Source organism: Cryptomeria japonica, chromosome 10 (genome assembly GCF_030272615.1).
Source record: "Cryptomeria japonica chromosome 10, Sugi_1.0, whole genome shotgun sequence".
Classification (NCBI taxonomy): domain Eukaryota; kingdom Viridiplantae; phylum Streptophyta; class Pinopsida; order Cupressales; family Cupressaceae; genus Cryptomeria; species Cryptomeria japonica.
This window is the reverse complement of record NC_081414.1, coordinates 731681335-731703718: the sequence shown is the minus strand read 5'-3', so window position 1 is coordinate 731703718 and position 22384 is coordinate 731681335. Positions and strand designations below refer to the sequence as shown.

Below are 22384 nucleotides of genomic sequence, written 5' to 3'. Positions count from 1 at the left end.
ACTGCTACGAATAACAGTTTATTACAAGTATTATTTGCAGCTTTTCGAAAACTGATAATTGAATGCTACAAAGGAAAGAGGTAACAACAGTTTGCATATGGGTATTGCATTATTCACACAACTACAAAAGTAGATAAAAAAGAAAATCTAAATCAAGCTGAATCTAAACTCTCTGTCTAAAAAAGAACTGGTAATCATTGACTTCAAGAATGGCGGTAACTTGGGATGCATGAAAGTGAACAAAAGTTTGGTATTCACGCATGATCACAGCATCAATTTTCAACATTTGTACAACCAGTGAGTACTAATTTCTCAGCAGCCGAATGATGTTTCTCAGCAGCTGGAATGATGGTTTTCCAGCAATGAAAAGACGTTCCCAGTCGTGAAAACGGGTTTTCAGAAGGAAATAGATACGACGGAGAAAGTAAATACAAGGACGAAAATGATAAATTTGTTTATCTGTCCCATCAAAGACTACGGGAGTGAGGAACGATGATGATCCTCTAGATCGTTTTGCATGTCTGAAATGACAATCTTGACCGTTGATAGACATTTTAAGCTCTATACATTCCATAGTAGGAGACGCCTTCGGCGTAAAAATAGAAGGTGGTCCAAATCCATACTTAAGAAGGTGGTCCAAATCCATACCTAGTACATTTTATGCTAGTAGTCAAAATTAGAGGGGTATAGGTATTAGGGGAGGTTGATTTTAGAATAGAAGAATCTAGGGTATTATCAAAATCAGAGTCTATTATTACTATTTTTCAGCTTCTTACATACCTTGGAAACTTTTTGCGGGGACCAGAGTCTTCGTCAGTGTGGCAGCTTTTTGAAGAACCCAGAAATGTTGCATAGGCAATTCCGTTAATCGGTAGTTTTTAAATTTATAGCAGGCCACTAAATAAATACGACAAAAAGAACCAGAAAATGTCTTAAACTTGACATGACTAGTGGACAAAATAATTTAATAAAAGTGGGTCCGATTGCCGTGACTTGAAATTTACAACTTAGAAGTACACAACATTGGGTTGGAAACAGCTGGGAAGTGGGGAATCTCTTGTATACATTTACATCTTCACTTGGCCTTATACAAACAGGATTGCCCAGAACCGGAATGTGTGGTAGGAGATCGAGTTCCAGCTCATACCTAGTTGTTTGGAATTGGGTTCAATCCCCTCTGCTATTCTTTTCAGTTGCAACTCTTAACATGGAAGAATTCCAGATGAAAGAATACACACCTCCCACAACCAAAATTCCATTCCGAAGCGATAAGAAATATCATGTGTTTCTTAGTTTCAGGGGAAAAGATGTGAGGAATACTCTGGTTGATCGTCTCTTTGAAGCTCTCACTGCTGCAGGACTGCATGTCTTTTTAGACAGCGATAAATTGGAAAAGGGAGAAATAATTGGGTTGAGCTTGGAAAGAGCAATCGAGAGCAGTGCCATTCGCATTCCTATATTTTCCAGAGGCTATGCAGAGTCCTCATGGTGTCTGAAGGAGGCTGCGACAATGGTGAACACCCAGGGCCTGATCATTCCTCTCTTTTATGACGTGAATCCAACTCACGTTAGACATCCTCAAGGGAGCTCCAGTCCGTATGATAAGTCATTTCAAAAACATTATAGCCATTCAGATCGATGCCAAAGAGAAGATATTGAGTGGTGGAAGTATGGGCTTCAACAAATTTGCCCATGTCTAAAACTGTATGGGCATTCCGTTCGACACCCAAGCAAAGAGATTGACGGATGGAAGAATGCCCTCAAAGAGATTTGTTCGCGTTCAGGATGGTCCATGGATATAACTGGAGGGTAAGTAACGGAACTCTCTCTCAGCTTACTTTTCTTTACTTCAATTCAATCTGGCCATTTTTTAATGATAGGTTTTATGTATTAGATTTTTCTAAATGATTATGGTGATGAGCTGTAAATTCTTGCACCTTTGTTATGTCCGTGTGTAGAGTCATTTGTGATGTCTGGGACTTTTTGAAGAACCTTGGAGGGGAAATGTTATGTGGGAAGAGTGGTATGAGAGAGTAGTTGAAAACTATGAAAATTAATGTGGAGGATTGGATGTAGTTGGGTAGTGCAGTGTGGTTGATGTGGCTGTAGATGTAAAATTCATGGAAATTAGTTGTGTGGGGATTGGCTGTTGTTGGTTGGAAGGGTCGGTAAAACTGTAAGGTTGAAGAATCTAAGAAAAGAGACGGAATTGCTGATAGATAAAAGGGAGATATGATGCTGGGTGATGTACATTATGCCACCGTTTCCCCTGAGTGGTGTCCCCACTCCCCCTCAATGAGGTAAGCATAATACCTCTTATGTGTAGAACTCCCTCAGGTTTCTCAAGCGGGTAATACATGTGTAGTCAAGTTAAATTGCACGGTACTGTTGTGTTGTTGTTCATTTTTTTAATTCTGTGGTGTGCCATTGTATACCCTGGTTATCATGCTATTTCCCCAACTTATTGCAATTACTGTCTAATCTTGGGTGACTGTAGAATAATGGTGGACCAAACAATGGTGATTGAATAAAACACACTTTTACTAAGTAAAATTACAAAAGAAAATGAAAGGGAAACTAGATATAAATAGGAATATTAGAAAAGATAGAGATTATGGGAGAAGAAACCATTAATAAAAGTGATCTCATTTGTCATGACCTTCACGCAATGTTGGTAGGTAGTCATTGAACATGTAAAAAGATTTTTCTTTATGCATTGTATTGGAAAGAGCTATAAAGTGGGGAATCTCTTGTATGCACGTACAATTGATTAGCTTTATACAAAGAGAACATGACAAAAGCTTGACACGATTAGGTAAAGGAAAAATGAACACTTGTATTGGAAAGAGCTATACAGTGGGGAATCTCTTGTATGCACGTACAATTGACTAGCTTTATACAAAGAGAACATGACAAGAGCTTGACACGACTAGGTAAAGGAAAAATGAACACCCATGTCTTTTTCGACACCCACAAATTGGAAAAGGGAGATCTGATTTGGTCAAGCTTTGAGAAAGAAATGGAGAGCAATGTCATACACATTCTCAAATTTTCTGGAGGCTATGCAAACTTTGTATGGTGTCTCAAGGACAACGGAAACTTTAGGAAACCACTTTGAAAAAGGTATAAAATTTTGTTAATTTTTTTTATATTTGTAAAAACAATATTTATTTTTATTGGTGAATTTTTATTTTTTTAGAAAAATAAAATGAATTTAGTTGGTGAATGTTTTAAAATTGGTCAAAATCAGTAGAAAATGTTGGTGATATTTATCTTCTATTCAAATAAATGTAATAATTTTTCTGGCAAATCATGCATGTCTTAAAATTAAAAGAATTGTTTTCATAGGTCAATTAGACTTTGCATAAATCAATAAAATAATCTCTGGCAAATTATATAAATATGCCAAACTATAAATTTTAACTTGGTGAATTACTTTTTGATATAAAACAAATAAAATAATTTTACTAGCGAATTAGTAATCCATGTGACATAAGACCTAAAAAATATTCTTTTAGATGATAACTACTGACTATATTACTCAAATGTTAAAATAATAATTGAAATGAGTAGTATTTCATTACATTTAGTCCAATTTTACAACATAGTAAGTAGCCTTGGGATATTATGTAGGGAAAAGTGAATAGATTCAAACTTTCAAAATTTACAAAATGTCAAAAAAAGACCAAAACCCAATAAGCATTAGAGCAAACAAAGAGAGTGACCAAAAACCGCTAAGAAAAGAACATAGAGAACGTTAAGACATCTCAAAGATGTCCTTCTTCTAGAAAAAATAATTCCTAGGTATTTAGATACATCCTTCATATGTGATGACTTGGGCTATAAATTCGTCAATCTAGTTGTAACCAATGGTGAGTGGTATAGAAAATGCTTCTTTAGGAACACACAAGCCCTCTTGGCTTTATCTTGGTGAGATGTTGGTGTCTTGTTATAGAAGACTTCATTAAATGCGTACCAACAAACATGTTCCAGAGTCTCCCAATACACCTCAACGTCTCGAGCCATAGGAATTTTATAACTTGGTAGAGCAACTGCTAGTATTTTGCCTGGAATACCAAGGAAATTTTCACTACTCATCTTGTTGCATAGTTCAAAAACCATAAGTCCTCTCTTGCCTTTGTCTAGAAAAGAAGCAAAAAAGGAAGTTGAAATGTTCATGTTGACTTTGCATCGAGTCTCAAACACCACAAATTCATTGTCAAGAATCCATCTCATTGCTATATCCACCAATTTGTGTCAACTTTGAAAACACGTTGTACAAACGTTTGACGGTAATGGGGCCAAGGAAGGTCATTTGTCTAACATCGCATGTTAAGCATATAGATGTGTCAACAAACACAGAGAGCTCCCTAGCCATGACTAAATCGAAAAACAATTTATTTATTTCTTTTTCTTTTCTCCCTCTTCCTCTACCTATCTATCTCCCTTTCTCTTCCCCCTTTATCTTTTCCACTTAATATCTATCCCTCTTTCTAACCCTTTCTCTCCCTCTCTCTCCCCATATTACTCTAGCTTTCTATATCTCTCAACAAGTATATCTCTAGTTATCTCCCTTTGTCTATCCATACTCTCTCTCTCTCTCTCTCTCTCTCTCTCTCTCTCTCTCTCTCTCTATGTTTAGTTATCTCTCCCTCTATCTCCTCTCTCCATCATTCCCACTTTCCCTAGAATCTCTATATCTGTATATCCCTTTTACTCACACAGACACACACACACACGCATTCCCTATTTCTCCCTCCCTCCCTAGCAACTGAAGTTGGAGGAGAAATATACCCCACACACCTCATCAATAACTAAGATCTAAATATAGTTAACACATAAAACATCTAAATAAGAAAGATAATCAAGCTCCATTACCAATAGGGAGAGAGATATATAGATGAAAATAGAGATAGAGTGGGTAGAGATAGAGAGGGAGAGGAAGAGAAAGAGATAAATATATAGGGAGGGAGATAATGAGAGAGGAAGAGATAGAGATATAGAAAGATAAAGGTAAAGATAAAGATAAGGATATCGATATAATAGTAAAGAGATATAGAGAGATAGAAATGTACCTACAAAAGGGAGAGATAAAAGTATACATATAGATATTAAGGTTTAGGAAGAGAGTGGAAGAAAGACAATAAGAGAATGATGGATGGAGAAAGGGAGACATATTTAGAGATAGAGATAGAAATAAAGATAGAGGGAGAGGGAGACAAATAGATCATATAGAGATAGAGAGAGGTAAAGGCATCTAGATAAATATATAGAGAGATAGGGAGGTAGGGATAGAGAGTGAAACATAGAGAGAGATACAAAGGAGAAGAGATAGAGAGATATAAAAGACAAATATGGATAAATAGAGAGATGTAGATAGTGTGATAGAGTGATAAAAAGAGAAATGGAGATAGAGAGGGAGAGATAGAGAGATATAGAGAAGGATGGAGGGAGAGAGCTAGGGATATATAGAGATAGATTATTCATGTATATAGGAAGAGATATATTGGTAGATGGAGATATAGAAAGAGAGATGGATAGGGAGAGAGATGGAGATAGGAAGATGGAGGTAGAGATAGACATGGATAGAAAGAGTAGGATAGATGGAGGGAGAGATCCATAATGAATAAGAGAGAGACAGTGAGATATAGATTAACATGATGATAGATCTATAGGGAGATAGAGATAGGAGCGAGAGTGGAAGACGAAGGCGATGAGACAAGTAATGAATAGGTATAGGTAGTGGGAGGGATATAAATAGATATAAGCAATATTAGTAGAGATATAGAAATAGGGAGTGATAGGGATAGAGTGTGAGAGGGAGAGATAGGGATAGAAAGAGGGAGATCTATAACTTGGGAAAGATCTAGGTAGGATGAGAAAAGTAGTGGGATAGATAGAGAAGGAAGAAGAGAGGAGAGCTATAGATAGAAGTGGAGTAAGGGAACTTAGGGAGAGAGATGGGATTGAAAGGGAGATCAAAGGAGAGGGGGAGAGAGAAAGATATAACTAATTAAATAGAGAGAGGGGGAGAGTGGTATAAAGACATTTTCTCTTAGGTCAACTTGGGCATTGGTTTGTGTTGCATCAAAGACAACAAGACAATTTTCTATGATGATTTATGAAAAAATATTAGTCTCGTTAATACATAAAACCTACATATTTTTTTATATACTACTTTTTAAATATTTCAATTCTTTTGGGAGCAAAAAAATGAAACAATAAAATAAAATTGTATGTAGAAGTTGTGAGTTTAAAGTTTTAAAAATGAAGGATTAACATCAAATTATTACAACTAACTTTTCTCTATAATCTAATAAATTTACTTGATCCATTATGTAGGTCTTTGGATCACCTTTGTAATGTATGTAAATAATCATTTAAATTTTGATAAGAAATGTAAAAGTTATGCCCATTTTACTAAAGTAGGCTTTTTAGGCTAAGAAAAATGAATATTCATTTTTTTTTCATAATGAATATCCGTTTCAAATGGATATCCATTTTTAAAACATTACATCACAACAATAACATTAGGAAACATATATTCGTTAGTAATGGATATTTGTTTTGGTTTGGTATTTACAAACCAAATTCAAATTTTGTTTGATCCATAAAAAAAGTCAAAGTAGAATTTGGCATGTTTGGCAAAGTAAAAAATGCATTGTTTTGCCCATTGCCACTTTTTGAACCCCCATGATCTTGCACTCACCCAATTCATGAAAATTAAAGAATTCAATCATTTTCTATACAAGGCCATCATTGACCAATGTATGGTTGTGTTTGGTTTTCTTAACCCAACCCTTGAGTGGGAAAAAAAGCTTAAAGATGAAATAAAGAAAAGGGTTAAGGAAAAATGTACCATTATAACTCTAGAAGAAGGTAGACAACTAGTTAGGGCAGTGGTATTCTTTTGTTGGAGGGATGGGATATCTCATCTGCTATGGTCTCTAATCATTTTAGAATAAGAGAATATATTGAGATTACATAGGATATAGATACTGAAATTGCAAAGGAATTATATTTTGGTTTTGGATTTGATGATAAGCATGATATGCTCGCCTTTTGGTTTATCTATCCTACAACTCAAAAGCCATCTATGATTGAGGAGGGTCAAAAAATTATTTAGGCACATAATTGTTAGAAGGGCTATAGATAAAATAGTTGTGTAGGATGCATGATTAACTTCAAATAGTGGTTAGTTTAGTGAGAGGTTAGCTAAAATTGCAGAAGAAGATAAGGCAAAATTGTTGAATGAGAATTTGAGATTGAAAGAAAGGCTAACCACCAGGATTGCATTATTGCCCCCTCATGAGCCAACAACATCATTTGAGGAATTGTTGAAAGGTGAGACAAGAATTAGCAATTGAAAGGGTTTTAGCTTCAATATTGGAAAAAGGACTACATAACAAGGAGAAAGAAAAGGAAGAATTATTGAAGAAAAGTGTAGATGTTGTTGCTAAGAAGAAATTGGTTTCTAATTTATTCAGTTCATTACTTGGAACTAGGTGGAGTCACTCTTAGTATTTGTTGAAGATGCTTGGCAAGGCTACATTTCTATATGGGAAGCCTTGAACAACCACATTAAGTATATGGTTTATATGTTTTGTGTTAAGAAGCATCTAATAAGAAGAATTGAGGCTCTACATGTTTTGACATGCCAAATGCAAATGGGGAATGTTGCACTTCAAATTGTTTATGATTTGCACAAATCTAAACCATTTTTCTTGTTTAATAGAATCATACAAATTGTATTTAAAGATGTTGAAGAAATAATTGATATCTTTTGAAGGGAATTTTTTTTCCTTATGCATCCCTTGTTTGATAAGAATAGAAATCTTAAGGAATTGCAAAAATGAAGGCAAAATGTTCAAAACATATTAGGTCCCATTTTTAGTGGCATCAATGTTGAAAAGGAAAAGGGCACTGAGAAACTGAGTATCTCCAGAATCCTTCACAATTTGAATCCGGTATAATTCAAATGATAACAACTACTCAAGACATTTTGGAGGGTAAATACAATAAACATGTAGCTTTGGTAAATAGAGTGAGAGAAAATGGTATTTTTAATATGTGAAGTGGAAATTGGTAAACAGAGGAGTTGCATGTCAACTCAACCATTGTGACATGTATTTCCTTGTTTTTTATTAATTTTGGTTGAAGTCGTAAATTATGGAGCAAAGAAAAATTAAATGCAATTTTAAGCCATATTTATAGTTATCTTTAGGTGGGACCTTGCTAGATCAATAGATCACGAGCACCTGCGATTATGAAATGAAACTGAAATATGCTTGATTTGTATTTCAAATGGTCATCAAATTTTAATATCTTGGTCATTTTAGCACTTCATTGTTACATGCCATATTTCACTATGGTTCTTTCCATTACTTTTCAACCATTGTTTAGTGCAGAGTAGGCCTGGAATTTGACGGTCACCCCTACTTGTTATATGGATATTCGATGACAATTTAGTCATTTCAATGCCTTTCATTTGATGTTTTAAGAAAAAGATTAATTGTCAAAAAATATAAATGCAAAAGATTGAAATACATATTCTTCAAAAGAAATGAAAATCATTGTCCTCTCTTTATTCATTTCACACACACACACAGATATATATATATATATATATATATATATATATAAAATTTAAAAACAATGATAAATTAGTAATATATGCAAAAATCTTAAATTTACCAAGTTTCTAAATTTATGAAGATAAAAATTATATTCTATTATTTCAATTATAACAAGTTTTTAAGTTCATTTGAAACAATAGAAATATCCTAAAAATTTATATTAAAATATTATAAAATTAGAAACAACTATATCTTTCCATTTCAAAATATTCTAAATAAAATTATATTTTCATAATAAACATTTTAAATTAATATATATGAATATTATAAATTATAATATTATACTATTATATATTACTTACTATAATTTTTTACGATTTATTAAATTTATTAAGTGTCATATATACGATTTTAGAAAAAAGTAACATGTCAATGCATACAATCCCATAATTTTTTAAGCTGTCAAATACAGTTGAAAAGTGAAAAAAATGGCCATCTACCTTGTCAAATTCCAGGCCTGGTTCGGAGGATGAAGAATCTACATCAAGCAGTGCAAGAATGTTTTTTCCTATGTCTCAACAAAGATGCCTTTTGGCATATTCAAGTCGTTTTGAATGATTTTCAAATGAATAATTGACATGTGTACACGGCTCGACACTTGGTTCTCCCTTGTATTATAAAATAGATTTCAAGGCCATTGTAAAGGGTTTTGAAATTTTGATTTGGGTAGGTAGAATAGAAAAGTTTCTAGTTTAGAAAAGAAGATAGTTGCAGAGAATGAATTTTAAGTTCATGTAACAAGTATCTTCCAGTTTTGCATAAATCTTCTCCATATTGTACATCCAAATTTTATATGAATAAATAATATCAAGGATGTTTTGGTTTTGTCTTTACAGTGTTTTTGTGATTGTATGATTTGTGTATGGTTTTCTTTCAAGGAAAGAATTAAATGCTCTATGCAAATTCTAGAGTGAATTTGGGTAATAACTAATAATATGAATCTAAAGTAGGATTTCACAATGACATAAGTGGGTGCATTGATGTCTAAAGTCCATTGATAGAATTGTCTTGTTATTTGAAGTGAATTTATGATCTAATGTCTCTTTTTTGGCAACACCCACCTTGACATGCTAACAATTTATTTTTCACCTCATTATATTTTGTTTGCATAAATTTTATATCGTTATTATATACAAGTTGTCTAGCTTCATAACCATTTATACCAATTTTAGCCTCATACTAAGGCCCACTAAAGAGGAAAGGTCAAACAAGTTTAGAAACAACCTTAACCTTGGGGTATCCCCTAAACCCTCCCTCAATAGACTTGAGGTCACAAGGGCACCCTTCACACAGGACTACCTACACATCTCCTTTGTAATGGGATTGAGGTCACAAGTAGTTTGAACCATATAACATTTGTGATCAACATATGTGCAAGATGCCATAATTAAGGTTTTGTTAATGTTTCCCGCAACTAATAACACTTTTAACAATTGTTAAGAAATCATAACTAAGCACATAACTTAGCAATCCATACTATAACACTTTCATTAATGGTATCGAGGTCTTGAATCAAATGTCGCCCATTTATTTATTATCTTCTGTGAATATCCCTAATGTCTTATAGGGTCATCTCATTGAAATAGGGGCTAGGCTTATGGCTCAATAAGTAATTTAAAAATTAGTTGTATTTAACTTTGGTTTAAATTTTTATTTTGGGACTATATTTTCGTACATAATTTGAATTTTTACTCATGTGAATGAATCTACAAAAGTTGAACTATTGAAAATTGTTTGCTTTGATCTTTTGATATCTAAATTTAAGTAAAGACTAGTGGTGTTCTAAACACCATTGAGAAATTCATTGACTTGTGAGGATCATTTTGTTCATAATTAGAGCCTTAGTTGGATTAATTGAGTAACATTGGAACAATGATTTGAGCACAACAATAACAATTGCAATAGATATACGGCGATGTTTGTTGTTATAATGCTGCTATGTTGTTCTCATAAATGATCTTTAATAATTTTTAGGTTGTACTTTAGGATCTAAGATAAATAAATATTTTTCAATATAATAATACAACACATATTGGCACAACCATATCTAGGTACACTCGCAATAGGTGGTAAAAAGGTTGGCTAAAAAAGATTGGCAAAGATGTTGATAAGGGCTAAATGTCAATTTAAAGTTTCAAAAGTTCAAGGATCAAATGTACAGCATGAAAATAACTTGGTTGAAGTTCACACATATCTTAACCAAAGTGAAAAGTGAGCCTTAAAGTTAACGGATCCTTAGAAATGAGTAATAATGACATCTAAATACAATATTATTATGAACCAAATTTGTATAAGTATATTATTTATAGAGGTATATATTAAAAATACTTTAAAAATATATAAATATATCATTTTTACCATGACAATTCTATGCCTACGATACCATAGTTTTAATAAAATATATTAAGGCTCATACACACACATACATAAATACATATATAATTATTTTTAACAGTACTTAATAACTTAAATACAATAATGTTAGTGATGGTTTACATAGAAATATAAAATACAAGAATTATTTAAACAATTTAAAGTTAAACTGAATAATTGTTAAATAAATAAAATATTTAAATTAAATAAAAATCATATATAATAAAATAAAACAATTTAAAAGACATAATTTTTTAATTTAAAAAATAATTCTAATATAAAAAATCTTTAATAAATAATATAAATAAATTAAAATAATTTTAAAATTTCCACTGAACTGATCGATTGTGAAAATTATTTTGCAGCTTCGAAGCTCAGCTAGTGAAGACGGTGGTAAATGACGTGATTAAGACGTTAGGCAGAGTGCCGTTAGAAGTTGCCAAGCACCCTCTTGGACTGGAAAGTGTGACTGAGGATCTCATCCAGAAATTCAACCTAAATTCAGAGGGACGTGTAGTTAAATCTGGAATATTGGGTATTGGTGGTATTGGAAAAACCACACTTGCCAAGGCCCTGTTCAACCAAGTTTATGCTCATTTTGAAGCTGCTTCATTTGTATTTAATGTCCGGGCCACTGCTGCAGACTCCATAAGCCTAACAAAATTGCAGAGAAAAATCCTTAAAGATTTATGCATGTATAGTGGAAAAGTGTCCAGTGTTGATGAGGGTATATCTTTGTTCAGAGATCGCTTGGGACGAAAAAGTGTGCTTATCATTTTAGATGATGTGGATGCTATTGAGCAATCAAATGCTTTGGTTGGGGATTGGCTAGCTCCTGGTAGTAGAGTTATTATTACTTCTAGAAATAAGCACATTCTCAGTGTTGCGGGGGTCCCATCTGAATGCATCCATGAAATGAGTGGATTGCACATAAATGAAGCTCTCCAATTATTTAGTTGGCATGCTTTTCTCAGAGCATCTCCAAATACCACTCGTGAGGATATGTCCAAAAGAATAGTGGAAGCTTGTAAGGGGCATCCTCTTTCACTGGAAGTAATTGGAGCCTTTTTGTATGATAAGCAGAATGACCGAGGCTGCTGGTTGGAAGCCTTTCACAACATTACTCTCCACCCAGACATTCATGAAAGACTCAAAATCAGTTACAGTGCTCTTCGTAAAGAGGAAAAAGAAATATTTCTCGACATCGCTTGCTTCTTCATTGGAGAACGCAAAACATATCCCATTATTTTCTGGAAATCTTTGTACAAGATGGTATTCACAGCTATATCTAATCTTTCCCTGAAGTTGCTGATAAAGATTGACGACAAAGGTGTATTTGATATGCATGACCATTTGCGGGATATGGGGCGAACCATTGCTGAAAATGAGGGTACTCGGCTATGGGATGCAGTTCATTTAAGCATGGGACTATCCAATAACATCAATTTCTCTCGCCTTCGACTAAATGGAGGTAATTCGCAAAGGCTTGAAACGTTGTTCAGACCTGGTTTTCAATTTCTTCACTTGAAGAATCTGCTCATTGATGGCATCACGGAAGACACGCCAACCATGTTTCCTTCAAGCTTGATATGGTTAAGGTTGGAAAAGTGTAGGTTTGCAATACATCAGCCATTTCGTTTCAGTCATGTGGCGAACATTTTGCAATTGAGGCTAATGCAAGTACACCTTGATATTTCCAACTTCTTCCAATATTCACTTTCTGACATTCTTGGCAAACTGTCACAGCTGCAGCATTTAGATTTGAGTAGATGTACAAATTTAACCAAGCTCCTTGCTATTATTGGCAACTTATCACAGCTGCATCATTTAAATTTGAGATCGTGTACAAAATTAAATAACCTCTCTGAGGTCATTGGCAAACTATCACAGCTGCAGCATTTAGATTTGAGTGGGTGTGTATATTTAAATAATCTTCCTGATACAATTGGTAATTTATCACAGTTGCAGCATTTAGACTTGAGTGGGTGTGATTATTTAAACCTCCCTGATACCATTGGCGATCTATCAGATTTGCATCATTTATACTTGAGTGGATGTGAATATTTAAAGAACCTTCCTAATACCTTTGGCAACCTATCACAACTGCAGCATTTATATTTGAGTGGGTGTGTATATTTAAATAACCTTCCTGATACCATAGGCAACCTATCACAGCTGCAACATTTAGACTTGAGTGGTTGTGAATATTTAAATAGCCTCCCTGATACCACTGGCAACCTATCACAGCTGCAGCATTTAGACTTGATTATTTATACAAAATTAAATAACCTTCCTCATACCATTGGCAATCTATTGGAGCTCCAACATTTGGACTTGAGTAGATGTACAAATTTCAGTAACCTCCCTCATACCATTGGAAATGTATCACAATTGCAGCATTTAAACTTAAGTAGGTGTACAAAATTGAATCACCTCCCTGATATTATTGGCAATCTATCACAATTGCAACATTTAGACTTGAATATGTGTAGAAAATTAAATAACATGCCTGATACCATTGGCAACCTATCACAGCTACATCATTTAGACTTGAATGGGTGTGAACATTTGAATAATCTTCCTGATACCATTGGTAACCTATCACAGTTGCCTCATTTAGAGTTGACATGGTGTATAAAATTAAATGATCTCCCTGATACTATTGGTGGCTTAACACTGCTACAACATCTAGACTTGAATCAGTGTAGAAATTTAAATAACCTCCCTGATAGCATTGGCAACCTATCACAGCTACGACATTTAGATTTGAAAGGATGTAGGAAGTTAAATAATCTCCCTGATATGATTGGAAATCTATGAAAGCTGCAGCATTTATATTTGACTGGGTGTACAAAATTAAATAACCTCCCTGATGCCATTGGTAATCTACTACAACTGCAATATTTAAATTTGACTTGGTGTACAAATTTAAATAACATCCCCCATACCATTGGTAACCTATCACAACTGCAACATTTAAACTTAAGTTATTGTGAAAAATTAAATGACTTTCCTGATAGCATTGACAACTTATCATAGCTGCAACATTTAGACTTGAGTTGGTGCACAAAACTAGGCAACCTTCATTCCACCATTCACAACCTTCACAGCTGCAATTATTCTTTGGATGGTGTACAAAAAAATATAAGAAATGCCCTTGCATCGGGGGTATGAATTCAGTATGGATTGGCGAAGAAGATCTGTAGCTGTACAGGGCCAACAGTGAACAAGAACGAATGACTTGTTCTTCCTGGCACTGGTGGGAAAGAGAGATTGAAGGTGAGCTTGGTGTTACTTTAATTTTTATAGTAGGAGAAATAATTTACACCTTTTTTTTTGTTTTTTTTTTAATTTGACGCTTTTGTGTTCGGTATGAGTTTTCAGGTTTTGAAGTTCGGAGATTAAACTCTAGTTTTTTTTTATGATCAATGGTAAGCTCTCTTTTCCTTCAATTTATTTGAATGGGAGAGTAAATGTTGCTCGCGCAAACTTAGATTTAAGATATTTTCTTTTACATTCATAACAAGAAAGATTCATGGATTTATTATTTGTGTGATTCTATAATCTTAACATTATATATATATTATTCTTTCCATATAGATCTCAATAATATAATAGAATTTTTTATTCTTAGAATTTAAAAAAAAAATGTTTTGCTATAGACAAATTGATGTGCTGGCTACCTAAATGCTCGCAAATACTAATGTCTTGTGTAAGGTCGGTTATCCTTTAACCCAATCTACGAGTTTCTCCGTGCAAGAAGCATTCCAATTCAGGGCTTTCATTATGACTTTTTTGCGACTCATTGTTGTCTCACAATGTAATAGAAGATGATCGACCGATTCTTCTACACGCTTACACAGGGGGCATCGGCTGAGGGCTCATAAAACCCAGCTTATTTAGCCTATCTCCTGTCAGAATTCTATTCTGGAGGGTTGTCCACACAAAGACTCTTGCCTTAGGTAGTCAGTTCTTGTTCCAACACAGTTTGATTGGCCAGTCTATCAAAGCAATCGCCTTCTCTTTTATCTTGTAACCCAACTTGACATTACGATTTCTAGTCTTTGAGCCATACCACCTCACAACATCCTCCGCTTCACCTATAATAATTCTTCTTCCCCATTTCTAGTATGAATTCAATTACATGCTCCAAATTAAGTCGGAACCTAGTGCCATATTGGTTACCGACCATTGTCTCAAGCCTACTCCCTCAACCTCTTTTGGGCGACAAATTTTTTCCCATGCAATGAGGGGGATTTTCTTCTGCTCAGAGCTGCCATTCCATAATAATTTCCTCATCTTCTACTCAATCTGCCCACTTTTTTTTTGTGTGGTAATTCATGCATGACAATTACAAAATTGGGATGGCTAAAATCATTGATTTAAGCATCACTATTCTTCTTGCCAAGGTTAACCAATTTGCCTTCTAAGATTCAAGTTTGGCACTACAGCTCGGTAAACGCTGACTCGCAGTCTTACCTTGTTTGCCCCTACAAAAATAGGAAGGCTAAAAATTTTCCTAGGCAGATTACCTCGCTTAAAACTCAAAATCCTTGCTATGTATTGCCATTTTCTAATACATTCGTGTTGAAGAAGAGGATATTTGATTTATACCACTTTCTCCATTGATCGGATGCTACACAAAATTTTCTATTTTTTTTAAATCACCTCCCCTTACTTTTGTTAGCCACCCTAAAAAATCACTGTCTCATCTACGAACTACGAGTGTGTTACCTGCCTTCACTCCTAGAGCAATCTTAATGCCCTTCCATTCTCCATTTCTTCTCGCCTTGGTGATACTTCTTCCGAGGAAGGGATAAAAGGGATTTCTTCGCCTAATTCCCCTAGAAGATTGGGGAAAAGCCTTGTGGACTCTCGTTTATGATAGCTAAGAATCACAAAATCGGAATATAGCCCTTCATCCAATCAAGCCACTCATTCCAAAACCCAAATTTCTTTAGAACTCTTATGAGGAAATGTCTATCTACTTGGTCACATGTTTTTCTTATGTCTAATTTGGTGATCATCCTCACCATCATTTCCTTCCTTATGGTGTGTATTGCCTCGTGCACCATGACAATTCCCTTCGTTCTCGATTTGCTACCACTCTACTCTTCTGAAATGATCTTCTGGAGGACCCCTCTTCGATCTGTTTTTCATAAGCTTGGTAATTATTTTGTAGACTCTATTAAATAGGGAGATTGAGAAAAAATTATCAAAAGGACTCCACCATTTTCTTCTTAGGTATTAGGTCCGAGAATGTGTTATTTTGTTGCTTTCTTTCTCGATTGTTCCTCTGCCAGCACCAAATTGGACTAGAATGTGTTATTTTGTTGATTTCATTTTTATATAATGCTATTCGTTGGGAGACCATATGCAGATGGCTTAACTTCTAATGAATTGGATGTATTTTAAATGAAACAGATTACTGAAATTTCTGCAGATGAATACTTCATCGATGAAAGGTTTGCTTTCCTTGTAATGGGCTGTATATCCACTGCATGCATATATTATTTGGAAGGTATAACTATTTAATTCTCACGGGCACTACTCAGGATTTAAATTGATCTTCTTGTGCTTCATGATTTCATGATTTAAATTAATGTGTTTTGACTTTTGACTTTTTTTTGGCTTAAAATGGGTGGATACTCTTGCTGAACGGTGTATATTATGATCCTAGTGTTTGAACAACATCTTTTTTCTGTATGTCATCTTGTAGTGTGTGGCTGCGAGTGCATATGATATAACGGGAAGTGGTTTAATTAAGTCTTGAAGTTGGCCAAATTATTTTATTGCAGATTGGTGTCGTAATTGGTTCTCCATTACGAATAGCTGGGAGACTTGCTTGTCAGGTAAGCTCTAAGGTTTGTTGTTTGCCTCCTTTTTGTCAAATAGCTAGTCTGTCACTCTAAAGAGTGTAGGACTTCGAGCTTTGAAGGATAACTCCTTTTAGAAGCTTCCCTCTTAAAATTACTTTGTTTCTTTGATCAAATGCAACCATATACTTGGGACTGAATGGTTATGAGATGCAATTCTAGCATGACCTTGTTTTAAGCTTGACAAGCTTACTCTGCTCCACAGAAGCAGACACAAGTGGCATCAACCCTGTTCTATGCATGTTCTTCTAGCTCCAATCGGGCCTTCTCTCTCCACGGTTGCTGCATTTATTGGAGACATTGCGAGTCTAACTACAACACAATGTATTGATTTGTAACATTTCCTTTCGTAAACAATATTTGCTTACATGAATTTTGTTGCTAGAAATAAAGTTTATTACCTATCATTTGGAATTTAGACTAGCTAAATCTTCGACCCGAGAATATCTTATTTTTCCAGCTAGAGTTTATAGACTGATAATAAGTGATATGATTTCTGGCTACTAAACTTGTTATCTATTGGAAAGTATCAGTTCTATGGTTTAATGGGTTATCTATCTCTATTTACAGATATTTTGATGGAATGTTTTTTCTTGTTAGTTACCTTTACCTGCTTGTTTTTTTTCTATTACTTTTTGTAGGTAAAGGTGAAATTTGATTGGATGAAAATAGCAGGGACTATATAGAAACAGACCATTCCACAAGATTGTTAGCAGAACTTTAAAAAAATTCATGTTTGTGAAACCAGTGAAGCGTCAAAGGACCTCTTTGACCTCTTTGAGAAATTAACTCTCTTGCTGGGAATAATGATAAGTTTGACAAGATCATTTCTAGCTGTTAAATATTCTGCAACTTTGCATCTATTGTCTTTATGAAACCCGAATTTGCATGTATGTTTTGGATTGCTCTGTATTTTCAAAAGACGTAAAATACATAGATTCAAAAGTTGACAGGGATTGGTGATATTATTTTCTTTAGGTTAAGATGACTGGATTGCATGCATTGAGAATGATAATGCAAAGAGCTGTTGAGAAGAGTCCCTAGAGTAACAAATGCATGCTATCCCGTATTGTCGCGGGGGAGCATGCTTCTGACGTTTTCTCTCTAATACACATTTTATCACAGGTATTGATGAAGCGACTGTTGGAATGTGAAGTTTAAATTGGACTCTTAGTTAGTAGTGGTTGAGTCATCATGGCTATCTTACCTAGCAGTGTTTGCGTCATCATGGATTGTCCAGTGGTTGAGTCATCATGGCTATCTTAGCTAACAGTGTTTGCGTCATCATAGATTTGAAGGATGAGGCAGAGGACATGAAAAGAAAAAACCAGAGCAGTAAAAGGAAACAGTGCAGTGAAATTTAAACACAGAATTTGCCCAAATTCCTTTTCTATTTATATTCATAAACCAATGTTTACAAAATCTACACCAAATAGAAAATTACAAAGCTGCTGCTTTCAAATTTGTTCTAAAAAATAAAACAGTTTAAACTCCCCTGTGTCTGACTGATTGTTGCTACAGCACTGGATGTCTCTTTCAGTTGATGTTATAGAAAATGTGTGGCTGTTCTGCTCTGCACTCTTTTCTTCTCATTATCTCCAATAAAACTAACTACAAAATGACCACCAAACTTCTATTAAAAAACAAAGACATTTCTAGAAGTTTCGTATGACCCAACCAAGGAGAAAAGTAAATGCATTTTAATTTTGCTAGCTGGGAAGTCTTGTCTAAGAAGATATAGATTTACATTTTTACCAAAACCTGTCCTCTCTTGCAAATTTCAAAATATTGATTAAATGATATTAGCTGGAGAATAAAATCTCACACATGTGAGAATATTTGCAAAATTTGTTGGGGGGCCAAAAATAAGGATTTACGGTGGCAGAAATAAATGAGGCAGTTCGGATTAGTTTTCCAACAAGATTGTCGGTTGTTTTAGGCTGCTCGAAGTAATGTTTTGATTGATAGTTTTTGAGATTGTTGTAACTCTGTAACTCTGGTATATTTTTATCAGGTTTTTCCACATAAATCTGTGTGTTATGTGCTATTGTTCTTCTTTGCAAATTTTTTACACTTGTTATTTTTCTCACAGCAACACATGTCTATCAGATTTACAATCGAAATGTTACAATAGAGAAACCTAATTAAGCTTATTGTGTTCTCTTTGAACTCATTCTTCCTTCAATTTAAGTTCTTCTAACGTATGTTACTTATTTCTGCAGAAATTTCGGACAAATGAGCCAGTGAATCCGAAATAAGATGTCCTCACTTTGCTTTTATAAACAATAATTATGTCTGCCTCGAAGATGCTGAAGATAATTCACAGGTATAGTCAAGTTGGCTCTCATTTCAAATTAATACACAATTCCCTTAAAATTTAGTATTTTTTAATTTTTTAATTTTAATTTTAATTTTAATTTTATTTTTGTCTTAGCTTGAATTAATGCTAGATGTTCTATTCAATTTTAACATCGAATAGGATAATCTATAGTATATCAGTTTATTTCTGGCTGACTCGGCATTCGCATTGTGGTAAAACATCTGTGGAAAGAAATTTCAACATCCAATATAACTATTGCTTTTTCTTTAATCATTTGAATATCAGCGAGCAAGTTCAATTTTAAAAGAGTTAATTCTAAATTATAGAGGCACACAGAAATTGTATCACAATTTTTTGACTTGTAGTCGTAGACCAAAATTTTATTTTTTTTCTAATTATACTTAATGTTGCAACCGAATTCCATAATCACAGATATATACTAAGCATCGCATTGGCAGCCACAGGATATTGACCACGTCAACTTTGGCAACTACTCTGCCTGCTCCAAAACAGCATCTAGGGATACAATACAGCAAGAAAAGACTGGAAACATCGTATTATTTAAAAAAAATCTTTGTTGTCTAAGAAAATCTATTCACTTCTGTTTAGTTATTTTATTTTTCTATGCATTTTGGAGCTTTATTTTTCAACTGATGTCAGAGTAGGTTGCAGAAAATTCTTATTGTGTAGGTAGTAAGATCAGATTGATAGTTATTTTCAAATGGTAAATGGTAGTAGCTTTCCATTCCGACTACTGCTTTTTACAGGAGACCATCAAAATGAAGATCTTATTATCTCAAGATTTGTGGGAATCAATGGAAGTTGGATATAATAAACTTCATATCAGAATGCTTTGAATGCTTTCACAACACATAAACGAATTAAGTTGAAAGAAGATAGAATGAAGGACAATCAAATTCTATTCACTGTCTACTTTACATTGAATATTTTTATTTTTCTTGTATTGTTGATATGAAAAAATCAAAAGATGAATGGAACACTTTGTAAATTGCTAAGGATTTGACAAAATTAAATTGGTAAGACTTCAAACCTTTCAAAAATATTTTAAAAAGTCAAAGGATAAAAGAAGTTAAGTCCATCAAGAATTTATTTTGAGGTCTAAATGTATTGTGAACCAGTTTAGAATAGGAGTAGTTGTAAATAAACAAAAAATTGTAAAAAAAAATTGAGATGTAATTTCTAAATTTGACCATTGATGTTAGCCATTGAAGAAAGTGAAGGTCTATCCATAGTCAAAGTGACAAAGTTTGTCGGTTCCCTACAATCTCACAAGTAGCATATGCAACATTTTACAAAGAGTGTGGTGCAAGCTTTCAAGACTATAATAAGAATTGAAGAAAAATATGCAATCCTTGATTCTCATTCACATAAATCTTAGAATGTGGTAAAGGAAGAAGAAGAGGAAGAATTTTTATGGATTGCAAAAGCGTCCATTGTAAGTATTGTGAATGATATGGATACTATGGATTTGAATGCACAAAAAAAAACCCAATTTGACTCATTGATATGGATACTATGAATTTGAATGTAGAAAAAATAACTCTAATTTAAAAAGTCAAGAGCCAACTATATTGAGGAGTCTTTTAAAGATGCTTTTGCATTACATATTATTTAATGCGATTTGGGAAAAGAAACTCAAAAATGTGTGATTCTTAGAGAATGGTTTTTCAAATCATTTGATAGGTAAATCTAATCTCTTTCTTAAATTAAATGAATCTCTAAGAAGTCAAGAATTTTTTCTAATGATGAAGAGGTTTAACAATATTAGTAACAAACATCATTCCATAGAAAACTTGAAGTGGTAATAAGCCTTCATTGGTTCATTTTCATGTATTTGGTTGTCCAATATATGCTCATAATCTAGTTTAAAAGAAAAAGAAGTTGGATGGAAAATCCCAACCTTATATATTGTGGGATATTCTAATACAAGTAAAGAGTATAGATTCTATAATCATAACACAAAGCAATAGATTGCTAGATAAGATGTGTTTTGTGATGAAGAGTGAGTATGGTTGTGGCAAATGATGTATAGAAAAAAACACCAATAATCATGGGTATAGAAGATGATAATCTTCCTTCTCCCTACATGCTCAAGTGGAAATTCAAGGTCCAATAATGACGCAATTTTGATTCCTTTAAACTCAAGTCCACCAAGTTCTAATAACACAAAATTTAGTGTTAGTTCAAGTACAACATTAAGTCTGAGCTCTTCAAGAAAGGTAGAAAGTTTAAATCAAATTTATCAAAGGAGTGCTAATATGAATTCAGCAATTAGTTTTTTGTTTCTTACTAGAATTCAAGCTGAACCCTTTATGTATGGAGAAATAGTGAAAGACATGGTATGGATTGATGTTATGAATGTTAAGATGGATATCATTGATAAAAATTATACATGGGAAGTAGTGCAACATCCCAAGCACAAACAAGTGATTGGTCTCAAACATATTTATAAGGTGAAGCATCATGTTGATGTTTTTAAAAACAACATAAGGCTAGATTAGTAACAAGGTTTTTAAACAAACATTTGAAGTCTAGATTATTCAAAAACTTTCACTTCAATTGCTAGACTTAATACACTCGTGATAATATTTTCTATCGTTGTATAATACAAGTGACCATATTATTGTATAGATATAGAATCATCCTTCCTTAATTGTTATATTGATTCAAGGAATTTTATGGATAAGTTTATGGGCCATGAGATTTCAAACAAAGAATAGTTAGTTTACAAGTTGAAGAAAGCTCTCTATGGGTTTAAGCAACCCTCCTCATGCCTCATGTGCAAGGATTGAAAATTATTTATTGAAGTAGGGATTCCAAAATATAACATATCCTCTGCAAAGCTATATAACATTCAAAGCCTATAGGCCTAACTAGCAATGAATAGTTTTTTTAATATCATTCATTTTTTATTGTTAATATTATTGTAGTCACATAAATCTTTCCATTTTAATTAAATAGATATTTCGCATTTATTTGATTAAAAACCCACTAGCCATCAGTTAATTAAATTAATATTTAATTAATTCATCTTCAAACATTCTCTTATTAATTAAATAAATTATTCAATTTATTTTAATTCATTCATTCAAACCAAATTTACAAATCAATTAAATTAATAAATCATATTTATTTCATTTAATCCCCTTTTCCTCTTT

The 22384-nt window shown here is 33.5% G+C and overlaps 1 protein-coding gene across 1 annotated transcript; it reads left to right on the top strand.

The window, feature by feature from the left end:
• Positions 1–1025: 1025 nt before the first annotated feature.
• On the top strand, positions 1026–17171 carry LOC131045540 (disease resistance protein RPV1-like). The gene is made up of 6 exons (XM_059212075.1): positions 1026–1809; positions 11375–14288; positions 14394–14440; positions 16434–16530; positions 16808–16861; positions 17091–17171. The coding sequence occupies exons 1-2, from the start codon at positions 1115–1117 to the stop codon at positions 13827–13829; spliced, it is 3150 nt and encodes a 1049-aa protein (XP_059068058.1). The 5' UTR covers positions 1026–1114; the 3' UTR covers positions 13830–14288; positions 14394–14440; positions 16434–16530; positions 16808–16861; positions 17091–17171.
• Positions 17172–22384: the final 5213 nt, after the last annotated feature.

Bases quoted from the DNA above. Each gene is read 5' to 3' on its own strand.
- LOC131045540 (XM_059212075.1), top strand. From the start codon at position 1,115: ATGTGTGGTAGGAGATCGAGTTCCAGCTCATACCTAGTTGTTTGGAAT. The intron at 1,810-11,374 runs GTAAGTAACGGA...ATTATTTTGCAG, and splicing joins TCCATGGATATAACTGGAGG to CTTCGAAGCTCAGCTAGTGA.